At 56.5% G+C, this 16462-nt stretch overlaps 1 protein-coding gene across 3 annotated transcripts in view; it reads right to left on the bottom strand.

The window, feature by feature from the left end:
* Positions 1-299: 299 nt before the first annotated feature.
* The window catches only part of NEK6 (NIMA related kinase 6), an 85848-nt gene continuing 69685 nt past the window's right edge, over positions 300-16462 (bottom strand). For all 3 annotated transcript variants that reach the window (XM_060608711.3, XM_060608713.3, XM_060608712.3), the window contains exons 8-10: positions 13405-13499; positions 5411-5524; positions 300-1903 (exon numbers count right to left, since the gene is read on the bottom strand). In XM_060608711.3, the coding sequence (XP_060464694.1) occupies positions 1793-1903; positions 5411-5524; positions 13405-13499 (320 nt within the window). In that variant the 3' untranslated portion in view covers positions 300-1792. The remainder of the gene's footprint in view (positions 1904-5410; positions 5525-13404; positions 13500-16462) is intronic.

Genomic DNA, 16462 nt, shown 5'->3' with positions numbered 1-16462 from the left:
CGTGCTGGGATACACAAGAAAGAGTCCCGGCACCAAGGTCTTCCAGAATGAACCCACTCTCGGTCCAGCCCCCCCTTGTTAAAACTGCAGAGAGAGGGGTAGGGAGAACAATGCAGTTACTTAGGGCAGCATTGTGGCTGACGATTGTCAGAATTATCTGGGGAGCTGAAGAAAATTCCAAGATTACTCAGAATGCCTGGGGTCTGAGAAATGTTTTTTAAAGGCGCCTCAAGAAATGTTGCTGACACACGAAGCTGTTTTAAAATTATGAACCCATGAATTGTACACATTCACAGAAGTGGCCCCTCTTACCCCATTTTATTTCAAACATGGAGAACAAGTACAAAGCAAAGGTTGCATCTGAAGAAAATGTCTCAAACCCGACAGTGTTACAGTAGAACAGAGTTCACACATGGAAACAGAGCAGTGGCCCAGCCCAAGTCCTTTATCCCCAGGGAGGCCTGGGCCCCTGGTCAGCAAGTTGGCTGCAAGCGGACCACCTGACCAGAACGCTAACAGAGCGGGCGGGCATGTCTCTATCTAGCTGGAGGGCTGAACTGTCACCAAGTCAGCGGGTGACAACTTAGACCATTTGAGGATTAACTTGAGTATAAGCAAACGATTTCCTTCAGAGCTTGAGTTTTCCTTAAGTTCACATTTATAAATTAGTCTTCACAGTTAATCCTATTTGGGAACAAATAAATGAACATAGTTCTGGTTTCCTATGCATAATACAACTGTATGTTAACTCTTGACTTACATGGTCCATGGGTCAGTTTTGTGAAGGGGGAAGTGGCAACCATTTTGGGATCGTCTGCAAGGCGATGATGCTAGGTAACTTGCAGATTTTATTTCAAATTCTGTCAGCAACGCTGAAGGTAGATAGTCTTAGTCCCAGTTTACAGATGAAGAAATTAAGGCTCAGGCTAAGGAAGATGCCCAGGGTCACGGCGGGAAGTTGCAGAACCAGAACTTGCACAGAGAACAGCCCAAGGGCATGTTTTATATTTGTTTTTTGGTTTTTTTTGTACCCCATGCTTCCTTCCCACGGAGGACAACGCTTAACACTGATCGTTAAGTGACCTGCCAGCACTGAAGCAGGTGACGGAAGTGCCTGCTACACGGCAGGTGTTCAGGAGAAGGCGGCTGAGCCGGACTGCATGGAAGGCACACGTGGCTTCCCAATATTATTTGCCTTCTGAAGCTCTGTGCCAGATGCTGAGTTCTCCTCATCGTCATTCATCGAGTTATAAACATAGATAAAATATTAGGAAAATCACTCTGCTTAAAAAAAAAAATTTCCACCTTATCCTTTTACAACAGAGCAAGCACACAGCTTGATTTTTTAAAAAAGATTCTAAGAGCTAAACCGAACTTGCTACTAACCATTTTGAAAGGCTCACTACAAATCACACCGTCTCCTGCAACCCCCCTGTTCTTACAAACCTTGACAGGTCACTGAAGGAATTATCCTCAAGATTCACATTACAGTCCAGACACATGGGGCGCGTCAGTGGCTCGCCGAACCACTCACCCTTGGTAACAACCCAGCTGAGATTGTCCACAAAAGTTTAAAGAAAGGACTTTCGAATTTGACCACCAGTTAACGTGTGACCAGTGCCCCTCCCCCCAGCTGCTCTGCATTCGGCATCTGCTGTAAAGCCCGGCCCCCTCGGGGAACCCGCTGAACCCTCTTGTCTTAGTTGATCTAGGCTACCAGGCGGCCACTTTGGAGAGAAGACTCAAGTAAGGCAAAGTGGTGCGGCTCTGCTAAGGCACGCCGCGTCCACGTTCAGGTGCTTGAAGTCCACACGTGCATCTGTTTGGCAACCTGGTGCACATATCCGATGTCCGGTCTCTGGTTGGGGTCGGGGTAGATGCACATACTGACCAGTTCTCGCAACTGTAAGAGAGAGAACGCTGCGTGTTATTTGTAGGGAAGCAGCAGCCTCGTGAGGCTCTGCCGGCACTTGACCTGTCTCGACTCCTTCAACCCTCGCGGCTCTGGGGGGTGAGGGCTGGCACTTCCGGTAAGTGACGGGTGTGCAGGCACGGCCACCGCGGAGAGCCAGCCGAGACCAGTCCTGCGCCTGTCCGGCCCCGAAGGCCACGCTCCGAGACCTCGCGAGCAGGTACGTCCAGACAGCTGTGAACTTCCAGCTGCCCACGCTGCTGTGTGCGTGTGTGTGTGTGTGTGTGCGCGTGCTATCGGTCATGCGGATACCCAAACCAGAGGACAAAACTCAAGGCGAGGGCTTATTGATGATAATAAATGCATTAACATGCAGCAGGGCTGCAGTCTGCCCACCCCCTGGCCTCTTTATTGTGCTCATGAAAGACAGAGCTTTTAATTATACAGACACCGAAGGCTGCTCCTGCCTCGGGGTGGGGGAGGGGCGCCTTGATCGCCTCGTTCTTCTGATAGCCAGAGTGCCAATTATTTTAATGGTAATTAAGATAATGACCTTAAAAAGCCTACGTCTCAACTTGCATCACTGGGCTCGCTGCAGTTTTAAATACCTGGTGCTGGAGGGGCTGGCCTGCCCTGGGCTCGGGGGCAACGCGGAGAGACGCTTGGTTCCCAATAAGGGGGCTCGTGTGGACTCGGTGGCCACGCTCAGGGAGTCTGGGGAGGGCGGAGGGGTCACGCGGAGGCCCCGGGGCTACTGTACGTGCTCCACGTTTCACACCTGAGGTGTTTCGGGCTGCAGACGAGGTTTTTCCGGGTCGGGCATTGGGAGCATCTCCTCCAGTCCGCGTGCCGCCTTTTTGGGGTTCCGCTGCTTTCTCGGCACCGGGAAGCCCCCCGGACAGGCGCTGAGGCCGAGTCTGCGGTCAGCCCAACACGCCTGGAGTCTGAGGCTGCCCACGACGAGCACGTACTTTTCAGAGCCCGACAGCAGTCAGGGGAAGGCGGCGGCTGGCCCCTGACAGCTTAATGTACCCAAGAAAAACACATCGGGGTAAAGTCATTGTGACTCCCAGTTACTCCTCTGTGAGTGGACTGTGCGGTTGGCAAGAAGAGCAAGTTTGGTAAACTTCAGAAATCAAGAGAAACAGACAATAAAGTGTCTTTATACCCATTTCTAAGAGGCGATGTAAACTTCAAAAGTGAGGTGTACTGAGTGACTCCAGTGCTAAGAAGCATCTCTCCTCACCACACTGCCTAGAAATGCTGGGTGTACGAGGTGAAAGCCAGATGCCCTGGGGAGTACGAGGTCACGGAGTTGGAATGATGGACTTGGGAGGGAAGGGGGCTGAGGGCTTTACTCAGCAGATTCATTCATTTCAGCTTCTGTCTGGAAGGCAGAGAGAAGTTGTGATCTGCTCCAAATTGCAAGTCTAAGCTTCTAAATGGTACAGAGTTCCAAATTTGTTAATTTACTTATTTTTTAAAGTTTTGAAAATGCTATTTGTTTGTTTATTTATTTATTTATTTGAGAGAGAGAGAGAGAGAGAGAGAGAGGTGGTGGGGGGGGGGGGGGCGGCGGGGGACAGAATCTGAAGCAGGCTCCAGGCTCTGAGCACAGAGCCCGACACAGGGCTGGAACTTGTGAACCGTGAAATCATGACCTGAACTGAAGTCGGATGCTTAACTGACTGAGCCATCCAGGCACCCCTCCCAATTTAAAACGGTAAGAAAAGAGGGGCCCCTGGGTGGCCCAGTTGGTTAAGCATCCAACTCTTGATAACTGGGTCAGGTCATGATCTCGTGGTCATGGGATCAAGCCCCTCGTCGGGCTCCATGCTGAGCATGGAGCCTGCATGGGATTCTCTCTCTGCCCCTCCCTCTCCCTCGCCCACACACACACACACACACACTCTCTCTCTCTCTCTCTCTCTCAAAAATAAACTTAAAAAAAAAAAAAGGTAAGAAAAGAAAAACCAAATGCAACTATTAACTTGGTTAAGAAATCTAGTTTTTCCTTTCCTGCCAACTTCCACTCCAGAGCACTTCGACTTTTTCCAATGATACGTAGAAGAATTCTGTAAACCACTGAGGCAAAGGCCATGAGAGTGTGTACTGAACAACCCAAGGAATGTGTACTCCTGGTCCTCTCTCTCTCCTCTGGGAGCGTGCAAAGCCAGTGAGCACAGCCTTAAGTATGAAGGTTGCCAAGAGAAGGGTGGCTGACGACCCTTTTGGCTGGCCTGCCTGGACATGGGGTTCAAGCACGTTGGGAGACCTGGTCTCTGCTGCTCAAGCCCCCGGGAGACCAGGGCTGCTCCTTTCAGAACCTTCGGGATGGGGATCGCGGCGAGCTGCACAGGTGGCGCCTCATCCCAGCTGGACACCTGGGTACTGGAGACATGTGCCATCAAGATACGCTGGCACAGTGGTTGGGGGCGGAGTCTCTGGGTTCAAATCCTGCCTCCACCGCTCGCAAGTTACGTGACCTCGGGAAAGTTACTTTAACCTATCCGTGTCTCGGTTTCCTCAGTAAAATGGGAGTTGGGGAGCGGGGAGGACTCAACGGTAAGTCATAAACGTGGGCTGTTACCGTGACAGTAGCTTCCAGTCAGTGTTAACCTGGTGCTAAACTGAGCGCATCACGTGCATTACCCTCATCCGTACGCCGACCCTGTGAGGTAGAGTCTAGGATCATCGCCACGTTACAGACGAGGAAACGGAGACTCAGAAGGGACTCACCCGAGGACGGTGAAGGGAGCGTGCAAGTGAACACATCCGTCTCAGCCCTCACACCCTCACATCAGCCTCAGCCATCTGTCACATCCGCCCTCAGCCAGGCTGTGTCGTAAACCTGCCATTTCACCTTCACATTTGATTCACAAAGGTGAAATCTTAGCCCTATTTTCAAGAAGACGGACCTGAGGAAGGGGACGCTCAGCCAGTAGCTGGCACGACCCAATGCCAGACCTGTCCGTCTGGACCCAGAGCAGAACGCTGACGGTAAGAACCCAAGGTGTGACTCAGGTCTGTGACAGTAGGGAGACCAGTCCACTTGCCGTGGCTTCCGGTCGTGGGAGCGGAGTAGCAGCCGGCCGGCCGGGCTACGGGGCAAGCCAAGGCGCCGCCGCCTCCCGCCTCCGCATCTGGTTCCTGTTGTCCGACACCACGTGGAGCCCGTCTCCGCGACCCGCAGCAGCGAGCGTCCCACTCAAGCACCGGGTTGGGAGCCAAAAGGGCAGAAGTGTGCCCACGGGGCCTCCCCAGCCAGCTCCTGCTGGATTCGGTGCCGGTGGGCAGGCCACAGACTGCTGCTGGGGGCCCACACTGGTGTCTGTGAAACCTCTCCCGTAAAACTAATCTACTTTGCCCCCTCACTGAGTCGCTTTCCCAGAAATGTCCACCCGGCGAGGTGAACCCCCGCCCAACCCCACAAGATGCCTCTGCTCGTGAGCCACTGCTGGCCATCGGAGTCCCCAGGTCTGGTGACAGCAAACCCACCTTCTCAGAGTAATGTTCTCCAGGGAGAGGTGGGTAGTCACATTGCTCGATCTTCTGGCAGAGGGAGAAGAGATTCATTTTATCTCCATAGAAGGGGCTCTGGAGAGCTGCCATCTGCAAGGGGAGAGGGTGAGAGGCATGAGTTTGCAGCCCTGAGGTCCGGGGACAAAAGGGACCGCTCCGGATGGCCGTACGGTCCTTCTCTGGTCCTTGCTGCGACTGTCGGGCAGGCTGGCTTCACAACCCCGACGAAGCTGGGATTCAATAGAAAGCAGCAGTTTTAACGTGATCCTTGTCTTATAAGCAAAGCAAGCGGCACAAGGTTTCAGTGACAAAACCCGAAGGGCAACGAGGCGGGGCCAGCCACGCGCAGGCACACCCCGCCTCACACCTCAGCTCCCAAGGCCTGAGTTTTGGCCGTGCGTGCCGCGCCGGCAGACGGAAAGAGGCTCTGCTCACCGGGATCGGGGCCCAGCAGGCCCGCTCTGGTACCCTGTCTTCTACTTCTAAGAAGCAATTCCAAAGACACCCGTGGGAGGATGTCCGAGGAGTACATTTACGGAATTACTTACCCGAGGACTAGCGTGTTGGGAGTGGTGGGGAGGTAAGGTTTTGGTTTGCATTCTGGCTATTTCGCTAGCTGCGAGTTCAGGGTTCTCTTTGGAAGCTGGATGCCCAGACATCATCAGGGAGGAGGGGTGGGAGGAAGAAGGCTGGCCGCCGGCCACCGACTGCAGGGGCCTGGGACCCTCCGCTGGGCAGAAGCTCCAGGGTGGGAGCAAGTGCCCGGCTCTGCGCTCTGCCTGCTGCGTCTTCTGTCTTCTGCCCTCTGGTCTCTTCGTCCATAAAATGGAAAGACGCTCCACGCACAGGGCTGTGGTGAGGCGTGGCTGGCACCAGAGGCGCCAGGAGCTGAGGCTTCCCGGACTCCCCACCCCGACCGTTCAGGGCACTACTGGCGGGGTGTCTTCAGAGGGGGTACGTGGGAGCTACGGGCGGCTCCGTCAGGCAGCCGCGTGGCGGCCCAGCGCAGTGCCCGCCGGCCCCATCTGCTGATTAATCCACGATGGGATTCAAGTGCTTCTTGTCACTCCCACTCACTGTCGCCTGCCGCCGAGAGACGGCCCAACGCCTCCCGCTGATGAAGTGCCCTTGGGTAATTGTGCCTGCCCGTCCGTTTGGCCTCGGTTCCCTTCGAGGAGCCGGGCTGCCAAGGCCACTCTGTGCAGACTCCTTGGCCGGGGCACTGGGCTACCCGAGGACTCCTCACTTGTCCTCGGGCCCCGGAGGACAGGCCAGCAAGCGTGATCTCAGGGCAGGAGGGAGCCCACGGGTGCTGGGTTTATGGGTGCCCGCTAGCTTTAGTGTCCCGGTCTGCCCCCCAACCTCTGTGCACCCCCGTGAACAGGTCCGGTGGCCCCCAGGGCAGGGCCGGCCTCCTTCAGGAGGGCCCAGGGGGCTTCAGACCCAGGCAGCATCCTTGGGTCGACACACGGCCTTTGGGGAAGCAGCCGAGCGTGACAGGGAGACTCTGGTTTCCTCTGACTCCGGTCCAGGCGTCTGCCCGGGGTGGCACCTGTGCGCCCAGGTGCCTGGGCCACGCTCGAGCTTTCAGGTGGATGTTCAGGGCCGGCCTCACCCCTCCTCCCGTGACCAGGGACTCCGACCCGCCCTGAGGAGGGCTGCGGGGAGTGGCCCTGGTCCTCGGCAGGGAAGGCTGTGTACGTGGAGGCCCTGCCCGCTGCGGGCTCCGCTAGCCTGACGGGGAGCTGGCTTTACCACTGAGTGTGCAAAACGGCATCGCTCGGGTGATGCGTTTCCAATAGTTAAAATGAGAGCCTGGGGTGCAAAGGGTTAATTGGGCAGCTTCAAAAGGACATCTGTTGCCACAGCGGAGAGCAGCTGAGGCTCCGGGGCGGTCACTCGGGGTGATCTGCGTGCCCCGCGAGTCGTGGCTAGATGATTAAGACAGATTTTCCTGGAAAGTGTTTCTGTTCAGAGTAGAAAGGACATTTAAAATGTTGGTCCACTAACACAGGCCTTGGCTTTCCATGTGTCGGAGCTGGGAGGCTGGCGAAGCCCTTCGATGAGCCAAGCTGATCTGCACAAACCTTGCTGTTTAGGAGTCCAAAAGGGCCCCAGAAATCGGTGGCCTTCAGCGCACCCCTGCCTCCTTTCCGGCACCCTCCCACACAGGCCTGACCGGGGTCGGCAGCGGCTCCACCAGGGAAGCCCTCCCCGCCGGCCTCCCCGCTGACAGCGGCTTCTCCATCCACACAGGCAGATTCTAGTGGCAGCGACATCCCCCCCCCCCCGCTGCCCCTCCAGCTGCGGGGCCTGGGCCTTCCACCCGGATCAGGGCACTGGGCTGTGAAGGAACCTCGGGCTGCCCGAGAGGCTGGGATTAGAACGATTACCCCGAACGACGAGATCCTCGCACCGGCGACCACCCACGTCTGCACGGGCGATGCGGAGGAGGAATCGCCGTCTGGGGCCGATCCTGGCTGTCTGTCAGGGCTGCTGGAGCCGTGGCTCTCAGCGCTGCTCCTCAAATGCAGAACTGTCCCTCTGTGGCGTTATCGGGATGACACACGACCGGGGACCCGGGAGAGTGCCGGCACTAGCCCCCGCCGGGGGAGCTCGGAGAGACTGGTGTGCGATCTGAGGTGTCACAGGAAGAAGGGCAACTGCCTTTGACTCCTGCTCTGTCGGGGCCTCCGACGCCCATCTTGTCACCTAGTGTCTCCCAGAGGCCAATCACCAAGCGGTCTGCAGCCCTGTTCTGCCACAAGGTAAAGGGCAGCCGGACCACGCTCTGGGTCAAGCCACGATTCCAAACACGCCTCTGCGCCAGGGGCGGCTGATTCTTAGTCTGTTTCCCCCACTGCTTTCTTGCTGGGTCTCAGTCCCTTGAGGCTGCTGTGAGAAGGTCCCCCGCCGAAGATCCTGAGGCTGGCACCGGATGAGCCAATTCCTTCAGCTCGTGCTTCAGAGCTGAGCTCTCGTGTAAATAAATAAATTCCGCAGAGCCCGGGCAGTCCGCCGGACTGTAGTGAAAACAAAGCCCCGGGCCTTCTAACAAGGCCAAGCCCCAGCATCTCTGGGACAGAGGTGAGGCTGCTGAAGTCACTTGGCGCTCCTGGCTCCTCACAACCTGGTCTTTTGTCTCCCAGGGGCTCTGGGCAGAGGCCCGGGTCCCTTTCTCCACCAGGGGCGCCTACTCCAGAAGGCCTGCCCGTCCTGTGTGGCCAGGGCCTGGCTCCTGTCCACAGGGGAGTGGGCTCTGACAGGCAGCCTGGGGACAAGCGCCCATCCTGGCCACTTTCCTGCTGTGTGACCCTGGGAAGTCTCTCCACTTCCCCGAGCCTCAGTTTCCTCGCACAGAGCCAGGCTGGGACTGGCCTAGCGTGATTTCCCCGATTCACCCCAACGTCCCGGGCGGCGCTGGCCTGGCGGGGCTCCCCGCTGCTGAGCCAATTGGCCGGTTTCTCCTGGTGCTGACCTCTTCAAGACAGATCCCAGTTTGCGCCCACTCCTGGGGGACACAAGCCGGTGCTTTGTGGCAGCTCGTCACTAGCCACGGGTCAACATCAGCATCTTAAAGTGACCTCAGGAGTTCCTCCCTGGATATGGGGATGCTGTGAAAGGGGCATGGTGGGCTGAATAAAGGCTCCCAGAAACGTCTGTCTCTTAATCCTTGAAGCCTGTGAACGTGTTCCCTTAAATTCCAAAAGGGAGTCAGCAGATGTGATCGAATTAAGTGCCCCAGATGGCAGGTTCTTCTGGTTGGTCCAAGTGGGTCCTAAATGTAACCACAAGTGTCCTTACATGAGGGAGGCCGAGGGGGATTTGACTGCAGAGGAGGAGACGTGTCGCCAGAGTGCTATGAGGAGGGGGTCACGAGCCAAGGAATGCAGGTCACCTATTTTCCATGCAAAAGGCAAGGAAATGGGCTCTCCCTAGAACCCGGAGAAGGAACCAGCCTCACCAACACGTGCTGTCCACTGAAATCGATTCTGGATTTCCGGCCCCCAGAACGGTAAGCGGATAATGTTGTTTTCGACTTCGTGATAACCTGTTACAGCAGCCAGAGGAAACTCACACGGGGGGCTTTTGAGACTTCCAGTCCATGCTGGGGCTCCCGGAAGGGCAGGCCTGGCCGCATCGGGCAGGTTTTCTCTCGCTCTGTGCTATCGCCCCAGACCTCACGCATCCCCCCGCCCCCACCGGGCTCAGGTGTGTCCCTCAGGAGCCACGCCGAATCCTCAGACGTGGTCTGGAGGGGCTGCGTGGGCGCGGAGCCTCTGTGGCAGCTCCTCTCGCCGGCGCTCCTGGAACCCACCACAGGCTGCTTAGCGGGAGCTCCAGCCGTGTCTGCGGGATGTTTCCTCCCAATTACCAAGCCCTGGGCACAGATGCATCTCCCTCCCTGTCTGCTGGGAAAACATCCGCTCCCCGCGGGGCCGGGGGTGTGGGGAGAGGGGTGGTGGCCCGCAGCAGAGCCCCTGCCGCCTGACATCCTCCGAGAGGCTGGCCACGGCTGGCCACATCAGCCACACTAGCCCTCTTCTGTGGGAGGCCCAGGTCCTTAGATCAGTGCCTGCTGTCCCCAAGGATGTCAATGCCCGAAGGAATTGACTGATTTCATTGACCTCCCACTGCCAACACGTCCCTCCCTGGCTGCCAGCTGTGCGGCCCCCCATGCTGCCGACACGTAAATCAGCTCAGCTGAACGAGAGGCTGGTGCTGGTGAGCCACGAACACGGACGCTGCCTTGTTAGACGCGCGTTTAGGTGCCGCCGAGACCCAGAGGACCGCCTACCGGGAACCCACGGGCCGAGTGTGGCAGGCCTGGGTGGGCATCGGCCTCCAGAAGCCGAGACAAAGGCTCGGGCAGGGAGCAGGGCGGCTCTGTGTCCGGGGCTTGGCGCAAGCACAGGGAGCCAGCTGCCACCCTCTGGCCCCGGGGAGATGAGCCTGCCGCCTGCCGCACCCACCCTGGGCTCACACCCTGGTCGGTGGCCCGCGTGTCTGTCTGTTTATGTTTGCAGACCCTCGGGGTTCACAGAGGCAGGGAGCGGCTTACGGAAATCCCAAGCCCGGAATGGAAAAATAAGAGGACCAAACCATCTGGACCAGGGACGATATCCATGAAGGCAGGGGGACAAAGCTGAGTCCTCCATGGAAAAGGGGGCCAAGCTGCACTCTGGTTTCCTGCTGGCCAAAGCAAAAAGGGAAACGTGGCCAGTTGTGGGGTAGATGCCAACTGATCGGCCTGCACTGGGTCAGCAGCTCCGGGCAGCGGGGGGGGGGGGGGGGGGGCAGGGGCGGGGGATAATGAACTTCAGTGACCTGCCTGCCATTGCCAGAGGGCTTTCTCTGAGCCACGCTCTGTTGGTGCCTCACAGCAAGGGACGGTGTGACCCCATTTTGTACTGGGGCGACGGAAGCTCCTGGAAGGAGACGCTGACTTGCCCCAGGGCCTTCATGGGGTGAGGGGGCAGCTGAGCTCTGAACGCAGGTCCTTCTGCCCAAAGTGGCCCCACACCAGGATCCTGCGCGCTCTCACCCAAATTACCGCAGCCACGTGAGTTAGCTGCGTGCACGCACGCGCACAGTCGGATTCAAACTCGCACGCCCTGCCCCCTGCTACGCGGAGGGCATCTGCCTGGTCCTGGGGAGACCGGGAGCGGCAGTCCGGCCCCCTGAAGACTGACCCCGGGGTGGACGACGCCCGGTTAGTGGGGGGCTGGAACCCCCTCCTCAGAGGGGCAGGGGGGCAGGGCTGTGGGTACAGGAGCACGGAGCCCAGGGAGGGTGGGCTTGGCTTTGTCACCGGCCTTAGCCCTGGTGGCCCTGGTGTTCACCTGAAGAAGAGACTGTACTTGGAGAGATGGCTGGAGAGACCCCGAAGTCAGGATTCATCTTGGGAGGCAGATACCGGTGCCAGAGATTCTGAGACTCCGGAGCTTTGCCCACCTGGCTTTCATTCACTGTAGGCAAAACGCAACCGAACAAGCCCTCTGGGGCTATTACGAATGTGCAGGCACGTGGGGCACCCAGTAAAAGCGGGTTTCTTTCCTTTCCTGTCATCCTTGCTGAGGAGAGTTCCGACTTTCATCTCTTTTCTCTTGTTGCTAAAGACGCCAATTCCCCTCCACATTCCCTCCCGCACCCACTGTCCTTCCCAAGGTCACCGCCCACCCCCCTGCTCAACCACTCTGACTCCCAAACCCCACGGCAGCCGGGCTGTGGAGGGAGACAGGGACGGGGAAGGATACAGAACGCAGCCCTCTTCCGCCTGAGGGGGCCAGGAACTGCCCTGCGCTCCCTGATCCACTGCGGCCACCAGGGGGGCACCACCGCACCCCGGCTGCTCCCGTTCGGTGGCCATTAAAAGAATTCCTCCCACCACAGATGCCCTGTGGGGTCCCGGAAAGCAGGTCTGCTCCCCATCTCTGACAGTCAGGGTCCGACTCCCCCTCAGACCTTCAAGATGACACCGTGGGTGGCCCACACTGCTGACCTCCGGGAGAAGGGGGTCCCAGGCACAAATGCCACCTGGCTTCCTCTTTAACCACTAGGTTGCTTATTTAACATGAAATGTCTGCTCTTAAAAGCATTTGAGTTGCTGTGAAGTTTCAACCTTGCAAAGGGATCAGTTTTGACCTCAGAGTCTCAATCAGTAACGTGGGGAGGGGGGGACCCTACTGCCAAAGGCCCCGACCACAGAGGCAACCACGGTCCCCACGTGGATCAGCAGTGGGCAGCTTTTTCCTTAAGTTCACGCCCAAGGACTGTGAGGTCAATTCCCAGAGGCAACCGTCCCAAGGAAGCCAAGAAACCAGTCTCCGTGACACCCACACACTCCCGGTGGCCCCTGGCTGCTACCTTGAGCGTCGCCGCCCTGGCGGTCACGGGCCACGTCAGTGTGATAAGGGGCCTCTTCAGCTTCTCACTTCTGAGCCAGACCCCACATGTGCTCAAGTCAGCTCCGGGGAAAGCAGAAAAATAATCAAGGTTCCAGTTTTGAAAGCAAACCGTGCTTTCTGGTCTCATGGCCCTTGGAGGATTGTCAAAGCTTTTCACATCTGTTGTTGCATTTATTTGGACGGTGACGGTGCAGGATGGGTACTATTCCCATTTTACAGATGGAGAGGCGGGCTCAGCAGGATGCACAGAATCCCAGAGCTGCCCAGCACGACGGGGCCAGGGCCAGGGTGCTGGAGGGTGTGGCTGCCAGCGTGAAGACACGGGAGGGCTCAGGCCCCCTGCCCTCCCACTGGCGGCTGCAACAGCTTCATGGCTAAGAATGGCTTGTGCTCCCAGACCCCCAAGGGTGGCTGGCCAGAATGAGCGGGAGCTTCTGTTTGTTCGTGGCGTCTCATGTCTGAGCCTGCCAAGACTCAGAAATATTCCCGTCCTTCCATCCCGATTGACCACCACATCTGGAAGTGGCCATTTGGTGGCTCCATCTCATGGCTCACGGGAGGGAACAGTGGTCTTTAGTGAGACCCATATTGCTGAGCCCGGGAGAGTGTGGACACCCTCTGTGGCGAGGGCTTCAGAAGCATGGGCCAGAGCTGACCCCTTCTGTCCCCAACAGAAGCCTGAGGCATGGGTGAATGTCAAACAGTGGACAGGAGCACCCTGGTTACCAGGGAAACTGGGGCAACCAGACCCCCTGCCTGTGCCACAGGCAGACACTGGACTCTGTTTCTAGTCTGTCTCCCTCTGAGCTGCCCAAGGGTGGCATGGAACCCAGTCTGCCACTGGTCACACATCTAACAATGTCCTCCAGCCCAACGGTGTTAATCAGGCAGACGATGGGCTGAGTGGGGTGAAGGACAGGACCCAGATGGTGCCCATGTCACAGGTGGACACCGTACATCCCTGGGTTCCCACCTTGAGCCGGTCGGGGGAGCCCTGCCCCGGCTGGGTCCCTGACACGCATGCCTCCCTGAACGCCGCTGAGCCGTGAGGCAGACACTCACCTCATACAGCAAACAGCCCAGAGACCAGATGTCGGACTTGAAGTTGTAGCCATTCTCGTGGATCCTCTCCGGTGACATGTAGTACGGCGTCCCCACTGCAACACAGGAAGACGGAAGAGGGGTGGGTGCTCATGCTCTGTGCGGGGAAGGACGTAAGGGGGAGGGGAAGGTGTGGAGGCTGGGGAGAGAGCCAGCCTTGGTCTCCCCGGGTGCCTGGGCAGCCCCCTCTCCCTCTCCGCCTGTCCCCCCTCAGCCAGAGGAGATGCTGGACAGGACCGGAGCTCCCACACTGGGTAGGGTGCTAAAGCCCCTGGGGACAGGGACCTCCTCACACCTGAGAATCAGCCTGGGGACTGGGCAGTTGGGGACAGTGTTTCTGCCAAGGGCCCGGGGGTGTGGGATGCAGTGGCCAGGCTCTGGGAAGCAACTGATCAAATGTCCTTTAGGGTGAGTGCTTGAATCCTAGAAGAGTCCAGATTTCTCAACAGTGGGAAGGAAAAAAAAAAACCCAAAAAACCTGTTAATGCTGACCTAACATTCGTGTTCCTAACAGTCCCCCAAGGAGGCATACCCACTTTACAGATGGGGAAATGGAGGCTCAGAAAAGCGGCAGGACTACGGTTCAAACACAGATCTTTAGGCTCCAGGAAGTGAGCTCTTAGCCACTACCCTTGGCTGGCACCAAACGGCATGTCCAGACTTGGGGTTGGCCAAGATGTCTTAAATCAAACCGAGGACAGAAAAGATAGTAACCATAAAAGAAAAGACTGATAAATTGGACTTCACTAAAATTACGGACTTCAGTTCCCCAAAAGACCATTTAGAGAGTCAAGGCAAGCTGCAGGCTGGAAGAAAACAGTCCTTCCATACATATACCCAACAATGGCCCCGTACACAGAATATTTTAAAGCATCTATAATTCAGTAAGTAGAAGACAAACAACCCCCTCTCTCAAGTTAGCCAAAGACTTGAAAGGGCACTTCACAAAAGAGAATTTCCAAGAGGCCAATAAGTACATGAAATGATATTTTTCTCATTACTCATCAAGGCAACACAGATTAAAAGCACAGCAAATTACCACCATCCACCCACCTGAGGTCAAAGTTAAAAAGACAGATATAAACCAAGCCTGATGATGTGGGCAACTGGAACCCTCACGTATTGCCGATGGGGACAAAAAAATAGTACACCCACCTGGGAAAACCATCTATCGAGCTGAAAACGCTGCTGATCCCATAACCTGCCAGGTCTGTTCCCAGGTCAATGTCCAAGAAAAATGAGTGCTTCTGTCCATCAAGAGCCATGATCAAGAATGTGCAAAGTGGCTTTATTCACGATAGCCAGAAACTAGAAACAAAAGCCAATCGACGCTAGAATGGATAAATTGCTCATGTGGCCTGTTCACACAATGGAACAGTAAACATCAACAAACAGGAGCCACGAAACTGGTCGATCTCGCAGACACGGTGTTGAGTGAAAGCAACCATGACAGAAGGGCATGCGCTATCTGATTCCATTTTTATCAAGAACAGGGTATGTATATACGTGAGAATTCAGTTAAAAAGCAGAGGGGGCACACCCTTGACGATGCGGAATTAATTGTACAAAGATGAGAGGGTTTCCTGAGAGGAGGTGAGCTCCTCATCACCAGAGGCATGCAAACTGCAGCAGAGGGGCTGCTTTGGCGGGGCGGAGGAGGGGCCCAGAGTCAGGATTTGTAAACAGATCTGTGGTCTGAGACTCTGATCCCAGTCCATTCGGAGGATGACTGTCCTGGATGCTTTGCGATCAGACCTTAAAGGTTGCTACACAGAGAACATTTCCACTGGCCTGCAGATGCCACCTGGACATGATGGTGGCTGCTGTTGCTCCAGCCAGAGTCTGTGTAAGGAGCCGGAGTCCAGGGGCGCCTGGGTGGCTCAGTCGGTTGAGCGTCCGACTTCAGCTCAGGTCATGATCTCACAGTTTGTGAGTTCGAGCCCCGCGTCAGGCTCTGTGCGGAAGCTCGGAGCCTGGAGCCTGCTTCGGATTCTGTGTCTCCCTCTCTCTCTGCCTCTCCCCACCCTGCCCCGTTTATGCTCTCTCTCTCTCAAAAATAAATAAACTTTAAAAAAAAAAAAGGGAGCCGGAGTCCAGCTTGGCAGAGGCTGAGCCTGACATGTGGCTTATGACCTGCGATGGAAGGATGTCCTGCGTCACGAAACACGCGCGACCCTGAGGGAGAACAGGCCTTTCAGTGAGCTGGAAAACGACAGGCGCCCTAAAGCAGGGGCCCAGGCTTCAGAAACTCGTGGGCCAAAGACTTCCTGGGGCAACTTTGATTTTGCCAGGTAAGGTGGTTTTAAAAGTACAAAACCCCAACTGCCAGTTAGTGGCACTATTATTATAAAAAGAGAAGGCGGTTTAACACTAGAATAAGTGGAAGAACTCACAATCTCAAACTCAAGGACGGTCCTTTACATTGAAAAGTTTAGCTGCTTGAAAACTTGATTACCTTCTAGCGTTTTCTCAAGTCATTAGAGACGGATGAGGACTTACCACGGCCAACTTGTAAAGGCTGTGAAGAGTGATGGGAAGCCCTGCTCTGGGCTTGAGCGCCCTGGGGCAGGACCTTGTTAACCAGAGGGTCCCGGTGCCCTGTGCAGGACCAGGCCCCTGGGGGGCATCTTCTAAGTGCCTACTCACAGAGTCAATGAATCCGTCCCCGCGTCGTCACTGTTAACACCTTTTTCTTGCAGCCTAATGCACCGCCTGTTTAATGTACTGCCGTGGAGGAGCCTACTGGTTGGTGCCGTATGTGGACACCAACACCCTTTGATGGCAGCAGTCCTCAGCAAGGGCAGCAGCCATCACTTAAATGCATGTTGGAGAGACGGCGTCCTATATGCAACCTCTTGTATATTCTGGTCACGAGGGAGCAAAATGAATGGGCAAATACGAAGTGGATGACCAGCTCTCAGACCAGACGGTAAGGGACTCTGGCACCAGGAAGGCTGTGGATGGAGGTCAGGGGCCCTGTCCCTCAGCAAGGGACAGCAGTGTCCGCTGCTGGCCACAT

The sequence above is a fragment of the Panthera onca genome, chromosome D4 (genome assembly GCF_046562875.1).
Source record: "Panthera onca isolate mPanOnc1 chromosome D4, mPanOnc1 haplotype 2, whole genome shotgun sequence".
Classification (NCBI taxonomy): Eukaryota; Metazoa; Chordata; class Mammalia; order Carnivora; family Felidae; genus Panthera; species Panthera onca.
This window is presented reverse-complemented; position numbering and strand designations above follow the sequence as displayed.